A 26151-nucleotide genomic window follows, 5' to 3' on the forward strand; every position below is an offset into this window, starting at 1 on the left:
CCAGTTGAGAAAATGTCCATTCTCAAAACAGCCAGACGTCCATCTTTTATTTTTGAGAATGACCTATGTAGATGTTTTGGTTTTTAGTACATTTATCTTCTTTGGCCATTCTCAAATATAAAAATGTCCTCCTGCTGATTTGTCAGCGGAAGTTATGGGGGGGGGCATTGGAGGGGGTGAAGGAGGGGTCTGGAGATGTTGGGGGACATCTGGGGGATGTTGGGAGTTCAGATATGTTGGGGGATGTCAGGGGGTGTAAGGGAGTACGGGGATGTTGGGGGGTCCAGAGATGTCGGGGGGAGAGGTATAAGTGATCAGTGATTGTGAGGGAGGGAGAAACAATTTTTTTTTCTCCCTTCTGATTCAGCTGATCTTGGCAGGGGACTAGACGATTAGCTTGTTTGCTCTGAATAACTACATGAACAGGTTTCTTACCCTTCAGCCCTTTCTTCCATCTCTGGAGGAGGCCATGGGAAAAAAAACCTACCAGACACAGTTTATAGTTTAAACAATTAAGGCCTTGGGAATTATTGATGTTCTACTAACTGGTAGAATACCAGCCAAGAATCTGCCCGAATTACAAGTGACTGGCCATTTTATTGGGTTTATGACATCACTTAAATCATTATTAAACATATGTAATTGGTACAGCTTCCAGTTGCTTCATTAAGATCCAATGATAAATTGCATACTCCAACAGTGTTCTTTTGGTTAGTTTTGATCGCATGATTTCTTTCATTAGTGATTTTCCCTAGCAATAATAATGACTTAGTTATCACATGCTTTTGGTTTTACTCCTGTCAGCTTAGCTTAGGGATAGTTAACAAATAATTTAATCTAGACACCTTCCAACGCCCCTTTGAGCTCTGGACGTTCAGAAGCTTGGTTCCTCTCTCTCCCATCCCCACTTCCATCTAGCATCTGTCTCACTGACATGACCCAAGGCATCTGCCTTTTTTCCACAGTAAAGAATAGCCAAATTTATTTTAATTGTGGAGGAAATTTAGAAGAATCAGCAAGTAACAGTTGGTCAGGTGTTGAGGATGCTAGGCTACATAACATCAGCAGTGCACTGTGGGAGTCCTCAGAGAAGACAGAGTTATTTGCCTGTTCTCTAAGGGCAGAAGGATTTGAATCCTCACCATCCTCCTATGTCTGCAAGGGGTTGTATTCTTAAGCTACTAATTGACTAAGGAGGTCCCACATGGAGGCTGCAAGTGGGAATGGGTATATGTGGACACGAACAGCCCCAGGTGTTCTGGAAAAGTTACTGGGGTACCGTTTCCCATATTGAACTCTTGCCAGTAATGTCACCCATGTGTGAGAATTGAAGTTTTGCTTGTTGTAAGAGAACATCTGAAAAATAACTGTTTTATTTCTTAAAATGAGATTCAATAGATTTAAAAATAAACTTTTATGCTCTTCTTCTTGAATGTATATTACAGACCCAAGAAAATACTGAACTAAGAAGAGCCCATGAAAAACGTAAAGAAAGGCTACATGTGTTACAAACAAACTACACAGCAGTGAATAAACAATTAAAACATTATGAAGAGGGATGCATTAGGTAAGGTGTATAGAGGACCATCTTCAGAAACTTTTTACCTGACTAAATTGTTAGTTTGAAAATTACCCATCTATCTTTGCAAGGTACAAGTGAATACAAAGACCAACAAAGTGCATACTTCTATTTGAGAAAAAAAAGTAGATTGGCCTGGGGGCATGGTTAGGTTGGGGAAGAAAACAACATGTTTACATGAAATTTTCTGATAAAATACACACATTGAATTGAAGTGCCCAAAGAAAAAGCAGGCATACATCTCTTAAGGATGCACATCCCAGATCCGTGGTCTGCAATCAATTATATTTGAGGTGGCAATCACAAAATTTTGTGTTTGAGTGAAAAGACCACAGCTTTATTATTACTTAGTATCAGCATTCTTGTGTGCCTGAGATACTGCAAATTATTTTCCTTGAATCTTCTCATCTGCTCACCATAACAAATAGAACAGGCCCATAATCAAAAAACATAGATGTCCAAAAAGCATCCTAAATCAACACTTGGAGGTCCTAATCGCCAGGACGTCCAAGTGCCGATAAAACTGTCTTTCTTTACGTCTAGCGATGTGTTCCAGCCTCTGTACTTTCAGAGCATGAGATGGGCGTGGTGAAGACGAGTTAATGGGTGGGCTTTGGGCGGTCTCAAGGGTGGATTAGACATGGACCTCTTGCAGCAACAATCAAACATTTTTCAGGACATCCTGGCCGGAACTTATACGTTTGGAACTAGACCTGTTTTAGAAGGATCTAAGTGCCATAAAGATGCCCAAACTGATCAAATGATGACTGCATGCATCAAGGTAAGACACCCCCACACTCCCTCATTGCTCAGTGACACCCTCACACCCACAAAGATCAGAATACAAACATACATGTCTCCAGAACAGCAACACCTGGTATTGGAAAGCCTAGTAGAGCTGCACACAGGTGTCTTAAGTAGCCTGGTGGGTGGACTAGTGAACCATAGAAAGGAGTAGCAAGTCCCATAAGCCATTCTAACCATTACATTTATGGTGGAAAATGTGAGCCCACCAAAACCCCCAAAAACCCTACTCTACTGCCATATAGGTGCTACCTGCAACCATAAAGACTATTGAGGTTGTAGACAGGTGGGTATAGTGGGTTTTAGGGGCGTTGGAACTCGGGAGGGAGAGGGACACGTTGGGACTCAGGAGGGAGGATGAGGGGCACATTGGGACACCAAAGATAGAACAGGACTCAGGACTCCCGTTCGTAAGTACGAGTCCAGTGTAAGTCGGATGTTCATAAAACGAGGACTGCCTGTATATAAAATGATAAAAGACCGTGCATATGAAAAGGTACATGCAAATAACAATCAGAAAGAAGAATAAAACACAATAAATAATAGGATGATGGGCAGAATGTGTCAAAATGCTTATGTACAATAGTCTGAAAAATTACTTCTTATAAAAAGCCAAAAAACAAAATGGCAGTGTTTACTGTGTACTCAAAAAATACAAATTACAGTGACAAAGTGTATACTGTGCACTCACAAAAATTAAAAGTACTTACACACCAAAAGTATCTCAAATGTAATGCTTCTGAAAGCCAATAGCAATAAATATGCTACTTTACCTTTGTTCCCAAAAGAACTAAAATACACTTCCCCCCTCCCCATTCGCGGTTTCGGCAATCGCAATTTCACATATTCGCGATTTTTTTGGGAAGGGGGAAAAAAGAAAAAAAAAAGCATCGTTAAGTCTTCCCCCCGGCATCCTGGCCTTACCTGGTGGTCTAGTGGGCTTTCGGGACAGGAGCGATCTTCCTACGCTCCTGCCTCGTGCAGATCGCCATTAGGAAATAGCTGTAGGGAGTTCCCATCGTAGTCTCGAGAGACTACGGGAACTCATAGCAGCCATTTCCTAATGGCGATCTGCACGGGGCAGGAGCGTAGGAAGATCACTCCTACCCCGAAAGCCCGCTAGACCACCAAGTAAGGCCGGGAAGGCGGGAGGGAGGCGGGGATGGGTCAGAGCCGGATATTCGCGGTTTTTCGCCATTCGCGGTCTAGCTCTGCCCCTATCCCCCGCGAATCTGGAGAGAGAAGTGTAATATTTTATTTTTTTTTTTGTAAGCAAAACTTTACCTACTCAGAGAGGTGAACAAACAACATATACTTTCCTCTGGATTAACACAGTCTATATACAGCCTAAAGAGCATTAAAATCATTAGAGGCATATAACATTAAATAGCTTAAAAATCAAATCAAAAAGCTCCTTCCCAAGAGAATTTGATTCACAATTCTGCATCAGAGCTTCATGCAGCAGCAGTCAAATCAGCCTGGCTCTCAGAATCAGGAAGTTAAGTAGCCCACAAAGAGGTCATAGGTCAATATTTTTTCTTTTATTTTAAAACATTCAAACTACATTTAACACTAGAATAAGACTGAGAACAAAGTCTCTGACCTAGTATAGCTGTCTTTTATTGCTTGCTTGCATACCACCCACTTAGACAGTAGCACCTTACAGTTAAACCAGGGGTGACCAACCTGCAGCCCCGTGAAGTATTTTGTGCGGCCCCAGTCGAGGGCGATACAGTGTTTTCCTCTGCTGCCCCTGGGTGTTTACCGTCTTGCCGGCTCCCTCCTCTGTCTTGCTGTAGCGTTTGCACGTTTGTGCTTCCCCAGAAACATTTTTTTTCGACCAATGCAGCCTAGGGAAGCCAAAAAGTTAGACACCCCTGAGTTAAACTGTAAAATCCATTCTTTGAACTTTGACAGTGACATGTAATGATTTGTTTCATTATCACATTTGGTTTAGCTTAATCTTTCTGAACCAATGGAATATTTGGGTACTGCTTCATTCAAACCCCTCTTCATGTCACATAGAGACAATACAGATACACATACAAGGTCTGACAAGTTTACAAACTTGCCTCCATAGGCTTACATTGGCAGCACTGTACAAACAACTCAGTAAGGCTTCATAACCTTGGTATATCAGTATCTCACAGCTGTGTTCGTGTTGACATGTGACAGTGTCTTGCTGAGTGGCATTCATTACAGAATGCGCCTATCAATCTTTGGCCCCAGTTATTACCAAAACAATCTCCTATGCCCGGAACGCACCATGGTTCCTACCCTCTCATAGAGCCTTAAAACAAAATTGTAGGAGGTTAGAAAAGAAATGGAAAAAATCCCATTCGGATACAGATAAATTAAACTGGAAATCTGCAATTAGAAAATATAACTTTGAACTTAGGAAAGCGAGAAAAACCTATTATGGATGTAAAATAGCTAAGTCCAATAATCAGAGTAGCCCTCTTCAAACTCTGGCATTCTTTGACTAATTCTGACTCAAAGTCTGTTCAATCATTATCTCCTTCTGCTGATGTTTTAGCCTGCTTTTTTCAAGACAATTTTTATTTTATTAGGCAGTCTTTTCCTGTAGGAAATACTGGATATTTCTCCTCTTATTTTAAAAATTCCACACTGAAGATACCAGCTAATCGCTATTGGTACTCTTTTGATTCAGTTTCTGAATATCAAGTCTCCAAATTGTGTGAAAAGTTGAGAAAGTGTAAATGTTCACTAGATCCTTTTCCATCTTATCTTTTTCTTAATATTCCTTCACAGGCCATATCGTGGCTGACCATCTTACTAAATTACTCATTGGAAAATGGATACTTCACGCAATCTATGGGACAAATAACACTGATTCCCCTCCTGAAAAAATCTGATCTAGATCCTACTATCCCTTCTCATTATCGACCAATTGCTAACATACCATTGTTGACAAAGTTGCTAGAATCAATTGTAGCTGGTCAACTCACCAATTACCTGGAGAAAATTTCACTACTTCAACCTTTTCAACATGGATTTTGTTCTAATTTTAGTACTGAAACTTTATTGATTTCTCTTCTTTCTAAAATTCAACAATTATAACTACAAAATAAATGCTCAATTTTGCTCCAGTTCAATTTGTCTGCAGCGCTTGTAGTGCAGTGGTTCCCAACCCTGTCCTGGAGGACCACCAGACCATTCGGGTTTTCAGGCTAGCCCCTAATGAATATGCAGAGATTTGCATATAATAGAAATGACAGGTATGCAAATCTGCTCATGGTGGTCCTCCAGAACAAGGTTAGGAACCATTGATGTAGTGCATCATGATATTCTGCTTCAATTACTTTCAGATATCGGACTTAATCAGGTTGTCCTTGTTTGGTTCTCTAAATTTTTATTGTCTCGTTCTTATTCAGTCAATATTGATGGCAATATTTCTAACTCCTGGCAGCCTCCTTGTGGGGTTCCCTAGGGCTCTCCGCTTTCCCCAATTCTGTTCAATCTTTATATGACTACTTTAAACACGTATAAGTTGTCAGCTTTGGAAACGCTCTTTACCTCTGCGGATGATATTTTTATATTTGCAAAAAATGTGTCGAATTGTGCATCAAAATCATCATTTGACTGTGAGAAGCATAGCAGACCAAGTAAACATTGATAGAGAAACAGGAAACTCTTATCTGAAAATCTTGGCATGAGAAAGGTGTGTGCAAAAATAGTCCCGAAGGAGCTCATCGATGAGCTTTTCGCCAACAACTCATGGCTTTTGCATCACAACGGTGCACCAGCTCACACTGCACAGTCTGTGAGGGAGTTTTTAGCCAGAAAACAAATAACTGTATTGGAGCACCCTCCCTACTCACCTGATCTGACCCCCAATGACTTTTTTCTTTACCTGAAGTTAAAGGAAATAGTGAAAGGAAGACATTTTGATGACATTCAGGGAATCAAGGGTAAAATGATGACAGCTCTGATGGGCATTCGAGAAAAAGAGTTCCAAAATTGCTTTGAAGGATGGACTAGATATTCAGCAATGAGGTAGCACTTTTTCTAGGATGAGTCCACAAACTTAATTGTCAGACCTCGTATATACATGCAGAGAGATTGGGAAGAAATCCATGATCCATGCTTTCCCTACTTGTTCCCTTCTATAATTGGCATGATTGTACCTTTGTAAATATTAATTCTGTTCTGCAGTATTTCATGTCTGAGCAGCCTAATCACTTAGTTTTACAGTTTTACATGTCAAGTATTTGCAATAATCACATTATTGAAGCTCTCTGGTACTGTGTGTGTACAGTATATGCCAACCAAACAACTGTACATTTGTTATATCATATTTGCTAAGAAAACCTCATTATTTTGTCATTAAATATAAATTAAAACAATTTATTAAATAATACAAATTTTAACAACTCTTTACATTGTATCTTTTTTTAATCAGTAGATAATTATGCTTTCCTAACAGGGTTAAAAGCAACAAAGGCCAACAGCAGCGTGCAGAACCATGGCAGCTTCGACAAGAAGATTCTGATGCTGTATGGAATGAACTGGCATATTTCAAGAAAGAACACACAAAGTTATCGATTGAAAAGTTAGTTTAAAAAAATTAAAATTAATGTATTCTTGCAGTACCATTCCATTGATTTTATGATATTTTGTATGGATTTATACACACAGGAATCATTTACAGGAGCTGTAAATAAGATCATTTTAAAGGTTAAAAAATATCTTGTAATTTTGAAGTCAGGGACAGTTATACATTTGCTAGCACTAACAGCACTGTATAACCTGATCTGGGGATTGTGTTAATTAATGTGGCTCTCATCTGTTCAAGGTGTCACTCTTCATTAGTCTGTATTTTACACACTGCCGTGCTTCATTTTTGGAATGAGGTGGTAAGGGGATAACCTAACCAGCCATCCTTGTTTGATCTGCTTGATACATACGCAATGCAGAATGCTTCAGCTCTCTTGGTTCCCTGCACTGTCCTGCTAATCCCAGCTGAGCTCATTATGATGTAGCCTTGTTGCTACTCTGGAAACCAGATCTGTCCAAGCTAATTATTGCTAGCAGCAGAGCTGGCTGTTAAGGGTCTGGTCTAGATCCGCTAACATGGTCCTTGGTAGTGACCTGCAAAAAGCACGAGGGAGTTGCTCTCTTTCTTGCTGTGCATTGCCTGTCCTTTGGGCTTAATGTTGATCCCTTCACACAGCTCTTTTAGCAGTAGTCAGTGTAAAATTTGGTGAAGAAAATTTATATTTTAGAAATCTCCAGTTTGCTTCTTTGATCTAAAAAAAAAAAAAAAATGCAGAGGGTATTAAACTCAGTTTTTTAAGTGAGAAACCTGTCCACATCAAAATAAGTTACTAGAATGTATTGTCTTGTGATGCTACTTAGAAGTTTCTTCATCTTAAATTAACATTTTTCAAAAATCATTTTTTAGTAACTTTTTAAAATTATTCTAAGCATTCTCCCCATAAACATAATGTACTCTTATTAAATCATTGGGATGCAAAATTTAAAATGACCCATAGATAATATTATACTACTATTTGTAGAGGATCTGAAGCTTTACAGTTCTTATGATCATCATTTATCTGCACTGGGACAAAGTCCATGACTACTTTACCTGCGGATTTTATATCTGTTTTGAAAACAAATGTACTTTTGTACTGTACTTGCTTGATGTATTGGCAGATTTTCTAAATAAAATAGCCTGAAATGACTTGAAAATACAAACTACACACATTTTCAGATCCTTCCTAAAAACACTCCTTTGTGAACACTTAACTTGACATCATGATGACATTTAGCTTTCCCAAATTTACCAAGGAGAAAAACTAACCAAAACTTTAAAAACATTTCTTGACTGAAAACTATATTTTCAGTGCAATAGGTGAGACATTCTAGACAATAGGGTTATTTCCTTTTAGCCGCATGCTGCAGAAGGAATCCACTCCGGATTTTTCACTCTGCCTCTATTGAACTTCACTGGGCTCTCTAGCTCCTCCCTCAGTTCTTTTCTTCTGCACGCTTGACTGCAAATGTGTTTGTTCTGCTCTCCCCATTTTATTATTTTTAATTTGATGTAATTTTGTCCCTTTTTTGGAAAATTTGGTGCTTGGAGCGATTTTAAAGCAAAGGTCTGGATGACCTGATAGATTCTGTGATGGACCATCACCCAAAGACTTCCTGATCATAGACCCACATCCTACAGGGTATTTGCTTGCTTTAATTTTCATGGATCACAGCATTTCAGACCGTATGCAAATGCCATGTTGCAGAGATTTTCATAGGGCTCCCGATGACGATATTAGTGCTGCCCGATTCAGGAAAAAAATTTTTTGATTCGATTAAGCCTATTGAATCGATTTTTCGATTTGATTCAATTTTCCTGCCAAATTGGGTGTTTTGTGTTTTGTTTGGTTTTTTTTTTTCAAACATCCTGGTGGTTTTATTTTATAGTCTCTTCACCCACTCCATCCCCTTTGCCCTCTCCCACCCACACTGGCACTGTGGTGTAAACAAAATAAACAAAAAAGACTTTTCCTCTCTCTGTTAAATCCTAGCTCACGTTTGCGGTCTAATACCAGTTCTGGCAGGATACACATTTCGAATCTGACACATTGTAATCACAAAACAGAAAATAAAATTATTTTTTCTACCTTTTGTTGTCTGGTCATTATTCAAATCATTTTGTTCCCATGCTCTGCAACAAATGTCTTCTGATAACTCGCTTGCCCATTTGTCATTTCCTTCTTTCTCCGTGCTAACCATCCATCTTCCATCTCTACCCTCCCCTTCCATTTCCCTTCCCTCCCCTGGAGGTCTGGCATCTTTCCTTTTTTTCATCTCTATTCCCATAGCTGCAGCGATGGACCCCACCATCCCCAGATTCACCATCTCTCCTTTTCTCAACTACCCTTTCATCCAGTATCTCTTCCTCCTTCCCCACCAGTTCTCCCTTTCTCTTTCTAACTACTCTCCTATCCAGTATCTCTACCCCCTACACATCCCTTGTGTCCAACTTCTCTCCCTTTCTGTTCCTTCCCTCCCTAAATCCCATTGTCCACCATCTCTCTCCCTCTCCTGTTTTTAGATCCATTATTTCTTCTATCCCTCCCCCCATCTCCCCCGTCCATGATCTCCCCCAAGTTCATCTCTCCCTCCCCAAGTCCATCTCCTCCTCCACCATCCATCTTCCCCCCTCCAGCAAGTTCATCTCTCCCATCCATCTTCTCCCCATCTCTGCTTCTCCAGTCCACCAACTCGCCCAAGTCCACCTCCCCTCTGCCCCCATCTACCTTTATTTTGACATTACAACATGTTGCCAGTGGCGGTAGTGATTTAGCGATCCACTCCTGCTGCCATTCCTTGCGTCCTCTCTTAGCGCTGATGGCAGCACATGTAACGGGAGCAGACAACATTCAAGCAGACTTCCTCAACAGACACTGGATTCGGGTGAGTGGACCCTGTCCCCAGAGGTGTTTCAAGTGATAGTGGGGCGCTGGGAGCATCCCCACTTTCACCTTATGGCTATGGCTAAAAAACAAAATAGGAAAGTCGATCTCTTCTTCATTCGAAGATCCGAGCCTGAAAGCGAAGGGCTTGACCTTCTGGTGCAGCCGTGGCCTCAGGAGATTCCCCTGCATGCGTTTCCTCCTTGGCCAGTGATCGTCTGGGTCATTTGGAGGTTAGCGTCTTATTCAGTCCGCGTCATTCTTGTAGCTCCTGATTGGCCTTGCAGACCATGATACGCAGATATGATGCGCCTTTGCAGGGGTCACAGCCTTCGAATGAGTGCCTATTCAGACTTTTTCATGCAGGGTCCTGTTTTCATGGATAATCCAGGTCACTTTGCTATTACAGCATGGCTCTTGAGTGCGCATCCTTAGAGCATAAAGGATATTCTGCCTTGTTTGTTGATACTCTTCTAAAGTCTAAGAAGTCGTCCATGGTGTCGGCATATGCTAAGGTGTGGAAAGTCTTCCAACTTGTGTGTGCCCAGGACCAGATGAACCCTTTATTCAGCTCCGATCTCGATAATTCTCACTTTTCTTCAAGCTGGTTTGGCTAAAGGCCTCACTGTGGCTTCTCTTCTGATTCAGGTGGCTGGGCTCTCTTATTTGATTCCGGGAGCGTTGATCCTCCTTGGCATCTCATCCTAATGTTGTTAGATTCTTGAAGGGAGCACTTCATGTCAGACCACCGGTTGAGCACTCTTTCCTTCCTGGACCTTATCTTGGTGTTATCTAACCTTACCAAGACTCCTTTTGAGCCCCTTTGAGACGCTTCCCTCTTGGACTTGAAGCTCAAGACTTTTCTTTTTCTGCCATCACTTTGCAGCATCGTGTGTAAGAACTACAGGCTTTGTCTTGCAGGGATCCTTTCCTCCATATCTCCATTCCTCCTAAAGGTAGTTGTGGCTTTCCATGTTAATCAGGAAGTGCTTGCCTGCCTTTCAACCAACAGGTTTCAGGTCACAGGAACACCTGTTGAAGAAAATGGATGTGCATTATCTGGAGGTCACCAATAAGTTTTGTCTCAGACCATTTGTTTGTGCCGACTCATTCAGTTAAGCGGGACGCTCCTTCTTCCAAGGCCACAATTTCCAGATGAATCCATAGGGCCATTTCGTTAGCCTACATTCTTTCTGGGAAATAGTCTCCTTTTTCCGTAAAGGCACATTCTACCAGGAGTGTGGCTTCTTCAGAGGACAAAGCTAGATCTGTCTCTCCTGAAGAGATTTGCAGAACAGCAACATGGTCTTCTCTTCACACATTTGCCATGTTCTACAGAGTGGACGTGGCTGCAAAACAGGACTTCGCCTTTAGGACCTTTGTCTTTAGGGTAGGCGCAGCCCGCCCTAGCTTTTTGGGGGACTGCTTTTGTACATCCCTACTAGAACGTCTCACATATTGTATTGGAAATAGAGATTATGTAATTACCCTGGTAAGCTCTTTTCCAGTAGTTAGGTGAGACATTCTAGACTCCTGCCCTGTCCTTCCTGCGCCTGCCTACTGTCTGTTTATGCTTCTCCAAGCTGATTCTTGGATATCTGTCAGCCCTTGTAGGCTGGGATGAATTTGTATTTATGCTCAATTTATTGGGGAGTACTTTCTGAGCTTCTTTGAAGTCTATGCTTTCTTTGAAACCTATGCCTAATACCTGAATGTAAACCACTTAGACTATAAGTGGTATATAAATGCTTAAATAAATACCGTATTTTCTCACATATAACGCGCGCGTTATACGTGGTTTTTACGTACCACGCATACCCTCGCACGTTATACGCGTGAGCGCGTTGTACAAATTTTTTTTTACATAGTTCCCCCCCGACGTCCGATTCACCCCCCGCAGGACCGCTCGCACCCCCACCCCGAAGGACCGCTCGCACGCACCCCCACCCCGAAGGACCGCTCGCACGCACTCCCACCTGTACCCGCACCCCCACAGCCTTCCGACCCCCCCCCATCATGTAGAAGCTCCTACCGGTGTCCTGCTGCTTCCTCTTGGCAGTCCCGACACCCGACACGATCGGGGCAAGAGGGAGCTCAAGCCCTCTTGCCCCAGCCAACCGCGGCACCCCCGACACGATTGGGGCAAGAGGGAGCTCAAGCCCTCTTGCCCCCCCGACTCCCCGACACGATCGGGGCAAAAGGGAGCCCAAGCCCTCTTGCCCCGCCGACTCCCCAACTCACCGACAATATCGGGCCAGGAGGGAGCCCAAGTCCTCCTGGGCCTGGCGACCCCCCCCCCCCCGGCTAGTTGTTCGGGCCAGGAGGGAGCCCAAACCCTCCTGGCCAGGGCGACCCCCTACCCCCACCCCGCACTACATTACGGGCAGGAGGGATCCCAGGCCCTCCTGCCCTCGACGCAAACCCCCTTCCCTCCAACGACCGCCCCCCCAAGAACCTCCAGCCGACCCGCGACCCCCCTGACCTACCCCCACGACACCCCCACCCCCCTTCCCCGTACCTTTCTGTAGTTGGCCGGACAGACGGGAGTCAAACTCGCCTGTCCGGCAGGCAGCCAACGACGGAATGAGGCCAGATTTGCCCATCCGTCCCAAAGCTCCGCCTACTGGTGGGGCCTAAGGCGCCTGGGCCAATCAGAATAGGCCCGGGAGCCTTAGGTCCCACCTGGGGGCGGGGCCTGAGGCACATGGGCCCAACCCGAACATGTGACCAAGGCCCTGCCCCCAGGAGAGACCTAAGGCTCCCGGGCCTATTCTGATTGGCCCAGGTGCCTTAGGCCCCACCAGTAGGCGGAGCTTTGGGACGGATGGGCCAATCCGGTCTCATTCCGTCGTTGGCTGCCTGCCGGACAGGCGGGTTTGGCTCCCGTCTGTCCGGCCAACTACACAAAGGTACGGGGAAGGGGGGTGGGGGTGTCGTGTGGGTCGGCCAGGGGGGGTCGCGGGTCGGCTGGGGGGGCGGTCGGAGGTTCTTGGGGGGGCGGTCGTTGGGAGGGGGGTTTGCGTCGAGGGCAGGAGGGCCTGGGATCCCTCCTGCCCGTAATGTAGTGCGGGATGGGGGTAGGGGGTCGCGTAGCCAGGAGGGTTTGGGCTCCCTCCTGGCCCGAACAACTAGCGGGGGGGGGGGGGTCGCCAGGGCCAGGAGGGCTTGAGCTCCCTCTTGCCCCGATCGTGTCGGGGGTGCCGCGGTTGGCTGGGGCAAGAGGGCTTGAGCTCCCTCTTGCCCCGATCGTGTCGGGGAGTCGGGACCGCCAAGAGGAAGCAGCAGGACACCGGTAGGAGCTTCTACATGATGGGGGGGGGTCAGGAGCCTGTGGGGGTGCGAGCGGTCCTTCAGGGTGCGGGTGCGTGCGAGCGGTCCTTTGCGGTGGGGGTGCGAGCGGTCCTGCGGGGGGGGTGAATCGGATGTCGGGGGGGGGGCATCAGGCTTTCAGGGTGGGGACAGGACTTCAAGGGGGAGAGGAGGGGCGGGCGAAAGGAGAGTCGGGCGGCGACGGGAGAGTCGGGCAGCATGCGCGGTATACGGGTGTGCGCGGTATATAAAAATTTCTGTACATAGATTTGTGTTTTTCGCGCGCTATACCCGTGTGCGCGTTTTACACGGGTGCGCGTTATCTACGTGAAAATACGGTAAATAAGATTATATTGTGTGTATATGAAAAATGGATGGAAGAAATTGCATTTCAATTAGTATTATTATTATGGGGTGGAGTCAGGGTTGGAGTTTGGGTGGGTTAGAGGAGGAGTTTGGGGCAGAGTTTGGCCGGGGGGTACTTGATTGGTATTTGTTAGGCTTAGGGGGTACTTGGTTTGAAAAGGTTGAGAAACACTGGTATAAATGATGGGCCGAGGGACTGATTGAAGAAAAATGCTAAAGATGGTCTGAATGGAGAGAAAGAGAGAGTGTGATGATGACAAGCTGAGAAGGGGTGGGGAGAGTGGAAGGACCATGGACGGCTTAACCTATGAGCCAGAGGAGGCTCTGGTCCAGCGCGCCAGTGAAAAAGGGCACCAAATGCCTGGGCTAGGTTAAGCTCCTGGACCCGCAAACATGGGGCTGCTGCTTCTGCACCTGCAAAGGGGATTGCTTGAGCTGCTGTTCTGGCTGGAGCTGCTATTAGAGAACAATAGTTACAGCTAAGCAATTGTACTGGACTTGATAATGACTATTATAATAATGCTGTCTTAGATTATAGGGATACAATATTTATATTGTATTTAAATATCTTATAAGAAAGCAGAATTCATTGCGTTAAGAATATAAGAATAGCCATACTGTGTCAGAGCAATGGTCCATATAGCCAAGTTTCATGTTTCCACAGTGGCTAACCCAGGTCACAAGTACCTGGCAGAAACCCAAATAGTAGCAACATTCCATGCTACCAATGCAGGGCAAGCAGTGGCTTCCTCCCATGTCTGTCTCAATAATTGCTTCCTGTTTTTCTTGCTTTATCACAGTTGATATTCATATTTCTTTTACAGATTAAACCTAGAGGAAGAGCTAGATCAGATGAAGGTAATAACTTCTATAGATAAAGCTACAATACAAGAATTAAATGTGTGCCTGCAGCAGGAGAGAGAAGGTAAAGGTCTAACTTACTAAGAATGGTGAATTTCTTTTAACCATTTGGTTATGCTTTTCAGCAGTTGTTTTTCTTTAGTATTTTTTGGTTTAATTATAAAAACATAAGAATAGCCTTACTGGGTCAGACCAATGGTCCATCAAGCCCAGTAGCCTGTTCTCACTGTGGCCAATCCAGGTCACTAGTACCTGGCCAAAACCTAAGATATAGCAATATTCCATGCTACCGATCCAGGGCAAGCAGTGGCTTCCCCCATGTCTTTCTCAATAACAGACTATGGACTTTTCCTCCAGGAACTTGTCCAAACCTTTCTTAAAACCAGCTACGCTATCCATTCTTACCACATCCTCTGGCAACGCGTTCCAGAGCTTAACTATTCTCTGAGTGAAAAAATATTTCCTCCTATTTGTTTTAAAAGTATTTCCCTGTAACTTCATTCAGTGGCCCTTAGGTCCATGGTGAGACCTCATCTGGAATATTGTGTTCAATTTTGGAGGCCACATTATCAAAAGGATGTGCTGAAAGTAGAGTCGGTTCAGCGAATGGCCACCAGGATGGTCTCAGGACTCAAGGATCTCCCATATCAGGAACGTCTAGGTAAGTTTCAGCTATTCTCTCTCGAGGAACGCAGAGAGGGGAGATATGATAGAGACATTCAATATGTTACTGGCCGTATTGAGGTAGAAGAAGATATCTTTTTCCTTACAGGACCTATGGCAACAAGAGGGCATCCGTTGAAACTCAGGGGTAGGAGATTTCATAGCAACACTAGGAAGTATTTCTTCACCAAAAGGGTGGTCGATCGTTGGAATGATCTTCCACTTCAAGTAATTGAGTCAAGCAATGTGCTCAATTTTAAGAAAAATAGGATAAGCATGTGGGTTCACTTCGAGGAAGTGCTTAGGGGGGAGGGTCCTTAGAGTGGGCTGACTTGTTGGGCCAGTGGCCCTTTTCTGCCATCATGTTCTATGTTTCTATGTCCCTTAGTCTTTGTAATTTTTGACGGAGTAAAAAATCAATCCACTTGTACCCGTTCTACTCCACTCAGAATTTTGTAGACTTCAATCATATCTGCCCTCAGCCGTCTCTTTTCCAAGCTGAAGAGCCCTAACCGTTTTAGTCTTTCCTCATATGAGAGGAGTTCCATCCCCTTTACCATCTTGGTCGCTCTTCTTTGAACCTTTTCTAGCATCACTATATCTTTCTTGAGATAAGGAGACCAGAACTGAACGCATTACTCCAGATGAGGGCGCACCATGGAGCAATACAAGGGCATTATGACATTCTTAGTCTTATAAACCATCCCTTTTTTAATAATTCCCAGCATCCTGTTTGCTTTTTTGGCCGCCGCCACACATTGGGCGGAAGGTTTCATCGTATTGTCTACAATGATATCCAGATCCTTTTCTTGGGTGCTATTCAATTTTCAAATTCTTATACCACTGCACGGACTGGTGACCCAGAAAGTCCGCCTGAAAACATAAAAATTCCATACTGAACTGAGTATTAAGAGTTTTCCATTCAGGGAACCCTGCCTGAATGGCCTGCTTCAACTGCAACCAACAAAAACATTGTGATTTATGAAGTCCAAATTTATGTTGCAATTGTGTAAAATCAAGCAGTTTACCATTAGAAATGACATCATTTAAAGTTCGAGTTCCTGCAATTATCCAATGCTTCCAGACAACCTTGAATCCGCCAATTTGAATCTTGGAGTTTAGCCATATGGTTTGATTAGTTGATTTATTAATAGGAATAGCTGTTGTTACTAACAAATCTTAATGTTTTCCAAGTATCCAATAAAATTCTATTTGATTAAAAAAAAAACTAAAAATGGTCTTAGAGATATTTGGAGCATTGAGATTAAGCATTAGATTTCAGCATCTCAATGGCCACAAATTTGGTCTTGGAGAATGAGATGTACAATGTCGGTGTCTATGAGACAAACTTGTTTTTTTTGGTTACATAGAGCTTTTTGGACCCCAGTTAGATTACAAAAATTAAATAGTTCCTTGTCTAATAGATGCTGGCATTGTAATCTGGATGTAGGGACTTTGGATCATCTTTTGTTTTATTGTCCCCATATCTTAGCCTTTTGGTACTCAATCTGGGATCAAGTAAATTGGTTATTGGAAAACCATGTAGCGTTATCTTATGATACTGTGATATTTGGAATGTCTATGAGAAAAAAGAGTCAGATATCATCGTCTAATAATAAACTTTTAATGATCATGACTGGAGTTGCCATCCACAAAACAAAAAAGGAGAACCAGAGGTCCAAAGATCCAACTTCGTCTGCAGTAAAAAACCAGACCAGAGCAAACAAACCAAAACTGCAGACTTGTACACGGTGCAGGCAAATTTTATTTTGACAAATAAATCTTAACTAAAAACCTTTTACCAGGCGAGGGACCCAACACGGTCCGTGTTTCGGACAACCTTCATCAGGGGTCCTAATAGGTACAAATACAATATTAACACAACCATATAAGAAATAAATAATAATATAATAAAATATTGTATTTTATGATGATCCTACTTGTGCTTATGATAGAGGTGTGGAAAGTAGAAATATGTGGGAAGGGAAAAATGAGTAAGAGTGAAGAAAGGGAGAGAAAATTCATGCATAGGTAAAAGTGTATATATAAATATAAAAAATTTTTCTGATTTTAATATGCATAAACATACTGAATGAATATAAATGAAAAACAAATAGATATAAAATATAAAATATAATCAAAGTTAACCAAGTGTAAGAGAGGGGGGAGTGTAAAAGCAATATGGGAAAAGGTGAGAATAACTAAAAAATGTGATAAGGACAAAGAATGAGAAATGAAAAGAAAGAGAAGAGAAAATATTGTAAATATGCAATACCTATTAGGACTCCTGATGAAGGTTGTCCGAAACACGAACCGTGTTGGGTCCCTCGCCTGGTAAAAGGTTTTTAGTTAAGATTTATTTGTCAAAATAAAATTTGCCTGCACCGTGTACAAGTCTGCAGTTTTGGTTTGTTTGCTCTGGAGTTGCCATCCAACATATTACTAATAATTGGAAAAATTATAGGAGGCTTAATTTTAATTTTTGGTGGAATTGATTATGTCACATATATAGAATGGAAAGATCATTAGTGGTACAGAAGGGAAATTTATAAAAATTTTATTAAAATATGGGAGCCATTAACATCTTTTTGTCATGATTAAATGCCATTTTTCTATTAATTATACACTACTTAGTATTGGGTGGGGGGAAGGTTTCAAGTATATGATCTTATAATGATTTATGGGCTTTGAGGGAGGGTGTGGGGGGTTACCGTATTTTCACGCAAATAACGCGCACCCGTATAAAACGCGCACACGGGTATAGCGCGCAGAAATCACGATGATATGTACAAAAACTTTGGTATACCGCGCTCACGGGTATACCGCGCATGCTGCCCGACGCTCCTTTCGCCCGCCCTGACTTTCCGTGCGCTGTCCCGACTCTCGTTCACCCCCCCTGACTTCCGTGCACTGTCCCCCCTTGAAGGTCTGTCCCCATCCTGAAAGCCTGATGGCCCCCCCCCGACGTCCGATACATCCCTCCCCCCGAAGGACCGCCGATTCCCCAACAATATCGGGCCAGGAGGGAGCCCAAATCCTCCTGGCCACGGCGACCCCCTAACCCCACCCCGCACTACATTACGGGCAGGAGGGATCCCAGGCCCTCCTGCCCTCGACGCAAACCCCCCTCCCCCCAACGACCGCCCCCCCCAAGAACCTCCGACCGCCCCCCCAGCCGACCCGCGACCCCCCTGGCGACCCCCACGACCCCCCCACCCCCCTTCCCCGTACCTTTGGTAGTTGGCCGGACAGACGGGAGCCAAACCCGCCTGTCCGGCAGCCAGCCAACGAAGGAATGAGGCCGGATTGGCCCATCCATCCTAAAGCTCCGCCTACTGGTGGGGCCTAAGGCGCGTGGGCCAATCAGAATAGGCCCTGGAGCCTTAGGTCCCACCTGGGGGCGCGGCCTGAGGCACATGGTCGGGTTGGGCCCATATTCCCTTCTGGCCCGATATTGTCGGGAAGTCGGCGGTCCTTCGGGGTGGGGGTGCGAGTGGTCCAGCCGGGGGGGGGGATGTATCGGACGTCGGGGAGTCGGCCGGGCAAGAGGGCTTGGGCTCCCTCTTGCTCCGATCGTGGATGCGGGTGCGGGTGGGAGCGCGTGCGAGCGGTCGTTCGGGGTGGGGGTGCGAGTGGTCCTGCCGGGGGGGGGGATGTATCGGACGTCGGGGAGTCGGCCGGGCAAGAGGGCTTGGGCTCCCTCTTGCTCCGATCGTGGATGCGGGTGCGGGTGGGAGCGCGTGCGAGTGGTCGTTCGGGGTGGGGGTGCGAGTGGTCCTGCTGGGGGGGTGAATCGGGCGTCGGGCGGGGTGGGAACTATGTTTTAAAACTTTTGTATACCGCGCTCACGCATATAACGCGCGAGGGGTATGCGCGGTAGGTAAAAACGCGTATAACGCGCGCGTTATATGCGTGAAAATACGGTACATTTGTATTTATAGGTAATAATGATAAGATGTTCAAGTGGTTAAATTAATTGTGTTTATTATGAATTTTTGTACACTTGATGAAAGTTTAAAAATGAATAAAGAATTAAAAAGAAAAAAATTTTCAAATTCTTTAAAAAAGGTATGGTTATCAATTTCTTCAAGAAACACCATAACTTCATATTCATTAAAATACTTGGAGCCGTTTAGATTTTGACCAACCTCAGTTTCTGTAATAATACATTTTCTATTAAATATATTTAATGACCCAAAACAATTGCTCTAGTGTTATAGAGGTAATTTTATGAAATATTTTCCATGATTAAGCAGGATTGAATGTGGCATAGGCACCAGCTCTATGGGTGCTGTAGATTCCCGAGCATTCGCAATATTTTTGGATCCTCACATGACCAGGGATGGTGTGCGGTCCGGGCATCTCTTCCCCTTCTGTCCATCTTCCTCCCTTTCCCTTACCTTCCAGGTTTCCTTTCAAAATCAAAATCTTCTTTTCCAGAGTAGCCCCAGTGCAGGAGCCATTCTCATAGGCTGCTGGTTCTGTCTTAAAGCTTTCCCTTTTCTGCGATTCGCCTCCGTGTAACACAACTTCCTGTTTCCACCTGGGCAGATCACAGCAGAGGGGAAGCTTTGAGGGGAAGAGAGGGAGGGAGATGGACAGAAGGGAAAAAGTTGTTGAATGTTGGGGCCCCATGGAGCTGTTTTAAGTTAGCCTGAGGGTGGGTGTAGGGAGGGATGAGAACAGAGAGAAACACAGACCGGAGGAGAGGGAAGGAGAGAGATGCCAGACCATGGGAGACGAGAGAGAGATGCCAAACCATAGGAGAAGAGAGAGATGCCAGACCATGAGAAGGGGGAAGACAGAGAAGTCAGACTATGGGTCGGAGAGAGAGGCAGAAAATTGTGCACAGGGGAAGGTGAGAGAGAGGGAGGAGATGGTGCACACAATGTGTGTGTGGCAGGGAAGAGAGATAGAAGAAATGGTACACATGGATAGGTGAGAAGGGAAGGGAAAACATGGAAAATAAATTTTGAGAAGAAAGCAGAAAAATGGAAGAAAGTTTAATGTTAAAATTTAATGCCTAAAATGGATATAGAACAAAACACAAAAAAACCCTCTCATCAATACTGGGCAAGTTTCTCAAATAATATCTTCATATAACATTTAAAGGCTTTTAAATATTTAAATGTGCTCATAAGCTCTTCAGCAAGGCGCCACAGCAGCGGTACAATGTCGCTGGAAAGGTGCTTGAATTTTAATCATAACTCATTACATGGAGCAAGGATTCTTGCTTTTACTGGAGTGGCAAATGTTATGGCTCTACAAAAGTTGTTTAACAGTAGACCACTTAGGTCAGTTCACGGCTCCAACACAGTCTGTGTTTCGCTATGCTACATCAGGAAGCTGGAAGGATAAGCTTTTTATATTGATTTTATTTGCAGTGTGCAGTGCCTGAGTCCTTTGGCCTATACACTTGATGTTGAAAAAAGTGTGTAGACCAAAGGACTCAGGCACTGCGCACTGCAAATAAAATCAATATAAAAAGTTTATCCTTCCGGCTTCCTGATGTAGTGTAGCGAAACATAGACTGTGTTGGAGCCGTGAACTGACCTTTTCAGATAAGTGGTCTACTGTTAAACAACTTTTGTAGAGCCATAACATTTGCCACCCCAGGCTGCCATCTGAGAATGTGAGTTTCAGCAGCTGAACCATCCACCCTACAGTCCTGACCTGGCTCCCTTGGATTATTTCCTGTTCTGAGTTTTGAAGAAATCTCTCCATGGACAGCAGTTCTCAAGTGATGAAGATGTCAAGGAAATCGTGACATTCTGGTTTGAAGGTTAAATAGAAGAATTCTTTTCAAAGGGGTTAAAGTCATTGAAGGAAAAGTGGATGAAGTGTATGGATCTATCAGGGAACTATATTGAAAAATAAAAGAAAACATTTTTGAAAACTTTTTTCTTTCCTACTGAGGTAGATAAATTATTGAATGCCCCTTGTACCATACAAGTGCAACATGTGAAAGAATGTGTGAGTTTTGCAAAGCCAGCTACCATAAGGTCAATTAACTGGGTGTCCCTATGTATACTTCACTTGCATTCATAAATAAACATAATGCCAGCACTTTCATGGGTAAGTGTACATTTACGCATATAAGTGCTGATAAAATGACTAAGTGCTATTCTGTAAAGGCATGTGTAAAAGGCAACGTATGTCAAAGTGGGAGTTCACATGAGCGGTGCATGAGACGGGCATAGGATGCGCTTACCACATTCGGTACTCACAGTTAAGACAGCTTTAAAACTGATGTAACTTTGGGTGTGTAAATGTAAGATGTGCCTAAGGGGCCCATAATCAAAAAACACAGAGGTCCAAAAAGCATCCTAAAACAGCACTTGGATGTCCTAATTGCTAGGATGTCCAAGTGCCGATAATCAAAACCGTGTTTCTGTTTTCCAGCATCTGTACGTTCCGAGCACCAGATGGGCGTGGTGGAGGCATGTTATGGGCGGACTTTGGGCAGTCTCAAGGGCTAGTTATACATGGAGGTCTTGCGGCGATAAATATTTTGCAAGACATCCTGAACAGAACTTATACATTTGGAACTAGACCTGTTTTAGAAAAATCTAAGTGCCACAAATGTGCCCAAACTGACCAGATGACCACTACATGCATCAAGGCAATACACCCCCACACTCCCCCAGTGCTCATGGACCCCTCTCACACCCACAAATATAAGAATACAAATGTACATACAGTCTCCAGAACATCAGCACCTGGTATGGGAAAGCCGAGTAGATCTTAAGTAGCCTGGTGGGTGGGCTAGTGGTTCTTAGAGAGAAGTAGCAAGTCCCATAAGCCACTCTAACCACTACATTCATGGTGGAAAATGTGAGCCCACCAACTCTCCCCCCCTTCCAAATCCTACTCTGCTGCCATATAGGTGCCACCTGCAGCCATAAGGGCTATTGGAGTTGTAGACAGGTGGGTATAGTGGCTCACCATAACCTATATGAGAGTTCCGGTGAGATGTTTATCTGGCACTCTATATATGAAGTTCATAGCAATGCCTTCTAAGGTGCCCCACTGCTCTGTTGCCATGTCTGGGTGGCTAGTCCATTACAGGACTGGCACATCCCACATCCAAATACTCTTGTTCTGGGCATTTGGGACTTGAATGAAACTTTGGTTGAAAATGTGGTATAAAAATAGACATCCTGGCAGTCTGGGTGTCCCAATGTCCTGGATGTCCAGATAGAGGATTAAAAAAATATATATATATTTCTATACGTATGGTGGTTTGCCTTTTGAAAAAAATAGGCATTTTCTTACTGCCGACTTTGGATGTCTAGTGCCATAAGTCCAAATCGGACTTAGACATAAGTTTTGAAAATGCCCCTCAATGTGTCTAAAAGGAATTCCCCATTTTCTCTCTCGATAAGCTTCTACTTTTCTTAGGGGTAGCCACCTGAAAAACAATACAGGGATAAGATGAACCTTGCAACACTGCTTTGCTTTTGCTTTTTTTTTTTTTGCCCCACAGTTGTCTGTATGCTCACATTGGGTTTTCTTATTTGTGGTTATAGCGTGTCTCCAAAACTGATTGTCCTTGCATTCTCCACTCTGATTGATCATCTGTAAACACTAGTGTCCTGGTTGATACTTACTTCAGTACCCCTAGTGGCATGCTGTGCGCTCTAGTGTCAGGAACTGAGCATATTGGTCCATTTCCTTGCTCTCTAGCCTTATGGGCATTCTTGCTCCCACCTATCTGGAAAGAAGTCTCCATTTTTATTCAGTGCATGCAGCAGCGTTCTGTCTCTTCCCTTGGAAAGCATACTCTCTTGTTATGAATTCCCTCTATACCCAACTTTCTTAGTTTTATTCTCCACATCATTGATCTCAGCAATAAATCAAGACCCATTATTCAAATTCACATCTCTGCAATATTGTAAGTTTGTCAGCAGTTTTTCAGTATCCAGTTCAAAGTCTCTTGCCTGGGGCAGAAAACGTTTGCTTTCAATTTCTGCATCTAGTAATTCCCTCATTCTGTAACAGGTCACCTAAATATACAGTAAGCATAGTTTACACACTTACATTTATAGAATACTGCTATCCGTGTGCATAGGTGTACACTTAATTGTGTAAATGGCAGCAGACTGCTCATCACTGTTCTATAATTTATGGCTTAGAGCGTAAATACAAGAAGGTATTCACAGCATCTTCCTGTTGGCCATGTAAACTGTGATGTTCAGCAGCACTGTAACAGAAATTTTGAGGGTTTCTGTTAACTATAAAATAATTTACCTATTCATGTTTTTGGTAGGTTTCCAAATAGCCACCAGGCTCCAGTTCAGCTAGACTTTAGCCAGTTTAGCTAGACTTTACCAAAGATTAATTAATATAGATAATGTGTTATCTGTATTAGCAGTATCTAATAGAGCTGCAAGCTAAGAACTCCAGGGAAGCCACTGCTGCTCACTGAAATCTTGGACAAGCCACTTAACCCTCCATTGAATCAGGTACAAATCTTACCCCCTCTTCTATTAAACTATGCTAGCAGTTTGTAGCGCAGAGAGCCACACTGAATGGCCCATGCTGCTTCCGACGCTCTATGAGCGTTGGGAGCAGCGCATGCCATTCAGCTCGGCTCACCGAGCTAAAAACTGTTATCGCAGTTTTGTAGAAGAGGAGGTTAAATTGTAAGCTCTACAGCAGGGGTCTCAAAGTCCCTCCTTGAGGGCCGCAATCCAGTCGGGTTTTCAAGATTTCCCCAATGAATCTGCATGAGATCTATGTGCATGCACTGCTTTCAATGCATATTCATTGGGGAAATCCTGAAAACCCGACTGGATTGCGGCCCTCGAGGAGGGACTTTGAGATCCCTGTTCTACAGGGACAAGGAAATATAGTAGCTACAGTCCCTGAATGTAACTTGTTTTGAGCTATTAATGAGAAAGGTGCGATCTAAATCCAAAATCCCATACCAGACATACTGTGAAAACACTATAAATGTCAATCAGGCTTAGAGCAATTCTACCATACCAGAACTTCCACAAGTACCTACTTAGAAAAACACAGCACCACAAACACTGCAATCGGTACTAGATCATCAGTAAACCTATTGGAAAACTAAAAAAGCCAGATTAGTACGGATCCATCCTGCACAGATAATGCTCACAGAAAACCATGTCTCTTTCATTCACACGGAACACTGACAAACCATCACACAGTATAAAATAACTAACCATAAATTAAAAATAGAAACACATAGAAAAATATTAAATTGAATCCTCAAGAAGCTACAATATGACACCGGAGAAAGAGAAAAAAAAATGATGCATGCTGCAAAATATAAAGATAGGAGAAGAAAATTTCAAAAACTGACATATTCCAATTGTTATACTATAAGTTAACAAATACAGTTAAACAATATTTGGATAATATGATAATACAATTTTATTGGACTAAATACATTTTTCAATTAGGTTTCAGTGGCCATAGCCTCTTTCCTCAGGTCAGGACAGGTCTGGTATCCTGTTCTGACATGAAGAACGGAAGGTTTGGTCTCCAAACATTGGTCACAAATATATTAAAATGAGTCCAATAAAGAGATGTCACCTTTTTTCATTTTCATTGTTTATTAACAGATACCACACTATTTTTTTCTAAACTAAAAATAAAATTATTTTTTTCTACCTTTGTTGTTTTTCATTTTACTTTTTCTAATCATGTTGGTCCTAGTCTCTGGTTTCTGCTTTCCTTGTCTTCCACTTAACTCTCTTGCCAAGATTTCATATCAATTTGTCATTTTTCTCTCCTTTTTCACATACCTTTCTTTAATTTATTTTTCTGCCTCTGTCCAGATTTAATTATTTCATATGATGCAGTCTTTAATTTACCTCTCCCCCCCCTTTTTTTTTTTTTTACTACAGCTTGCCATCTCTTTCTCTTACTCTAATTCTCCTATTTCACTTCTCCTTATTTACCAGACTGTCAATAAATCTATCCTCTTTCTTCCCCCATCCAGCATTTGACCTTCTCTTCCACTTCCATCAATAATCTGCTCCCTCCTTTCTCTTCCCCTGCCATCCAGTGTATGCCCCCTCCTCTTTCTTCCCCTCTTCTATCCAGCAACTGCCCCTCTTTCTCCCCTTCTATCTAGCATCTGCCCCCTCCTCTCTTCCCCTTCCATTTAGTGTCTGATCCCACCCCTCTTTTTCTCCCTTCCATCCAGTATCTGACCCCTCTCTTTCTTCCCCTTCCACACAGCATCTGCCCTCTCCCCCTCTTTCATCCAGCATCTGCCCCTCTCTCCCTTTCATCCAGCATCTATCCTCATCTTCCCTTTGCATCCAGCATCTGCTCCCTACCTCTCATCAAGCATCTATCCCCATCTCCCCCTTTCATCCAGTGTTTGCCTCCTCTCTTCCCCCCCAAATCCATTGTCTGTCCCCTCTCTCTCTTCCATCTATCATCTACCTCCTCTTTCCCCCTTACATCCAGCATCTGCCATCTCCTCCTCTTCCTTCCATCCAGAATCTGCCCCTCTTTCTTATCCTGTCTGTCCCCTTCTCACTCTTCCATCCAGAGTCTGCCTACTCTCTTCCTCTCTCACAACCAGTGTTTGTCTCCTCTTCACCTCCCACATTCATTGTCTTCCACCTCTCCCCCTTCTTTCCATCATCTGCTCCCTCTTAAATCCACCACATACCTCACCTGGTCTCAGTGCTGCTAGCTTTTCTCCAAGCAAGACTTGCAAAGGGGCTGGCAGTCAGTTGTCTTAGGGTGCAAGTAGCTGGTATTTCCTTTTTAACTTGTTTCATTGTTAACTGTCGCCCAATCTGTAGGATTCACAGTCTATGCCTATACAGATTACATTCAACTAATCCACCCAGTTCAGAACTACAATAATGCTGACATCCAGATTATTAATAAAAAATTAAATCTTGTGTCTGACTGGCTCTTTCAAAATCTTCTCACTCTTAATATACCAAAAACCAAATGTATGCTTTTCTCTCAAGACCGACATGAAACCCTTGTATCCCCAATATGTATTTCTTCATTATCAATAGAATTGGTACCAACCATTAAATTCTAGGAGTGATCCTGGACAGTGCACTATCTTTCCAAACTCAGATCAGCTCTGTGGTACAAAAATGTTTCTTCAAACTAAAAATGATC

General features: G+C 43.5%; 1 protein-coding gene across 5 annotated transcripts in view; it reads left to right on the top strand.

Annotated features, from left to right (window-relative positions):
• CNTLN (centlein) overlaps window positions 1–26151 on the top strand; it is a 557312-nt gene that overhangs the window by 266542 nt on the left and 264619 nt on the right. For all 5 annotated transcript variants that reach the window (XM_033920529.1, XM_033920556.1, XM_033920539.1 and 2 more), the window contains 3 exons: window positions 1446–1567; window positions 6831–6956; window positions 14325–14425. In XM_033920529.1, coding sequence (XP_033776420.1) covers window positions 1446–1567; window positions 6831–6956; window positions 14325–14425 — 349 coding nt within the window. The remainder of the gene's footprint in view (window positions 1–1445; window positions 1568–6830; window positions 6957–14324; window positions 14426–26151) is intronic.

This window comes from Geotrypetes seraphini, chromosome 1 (assembly GCF_902459505.1).
Source record: "Geotrypetes seraphini chromosome 1, aGeoSer1.1, whole genome shotgun sequence".
In the NCBI taxonomy this organism is placed as follows: Eukaryota; Metazoa; Chordata; class Amphibia; order Gymnophiona; family Dermophiidae; genus Geotrypetes; species Geotrypetes seraphini.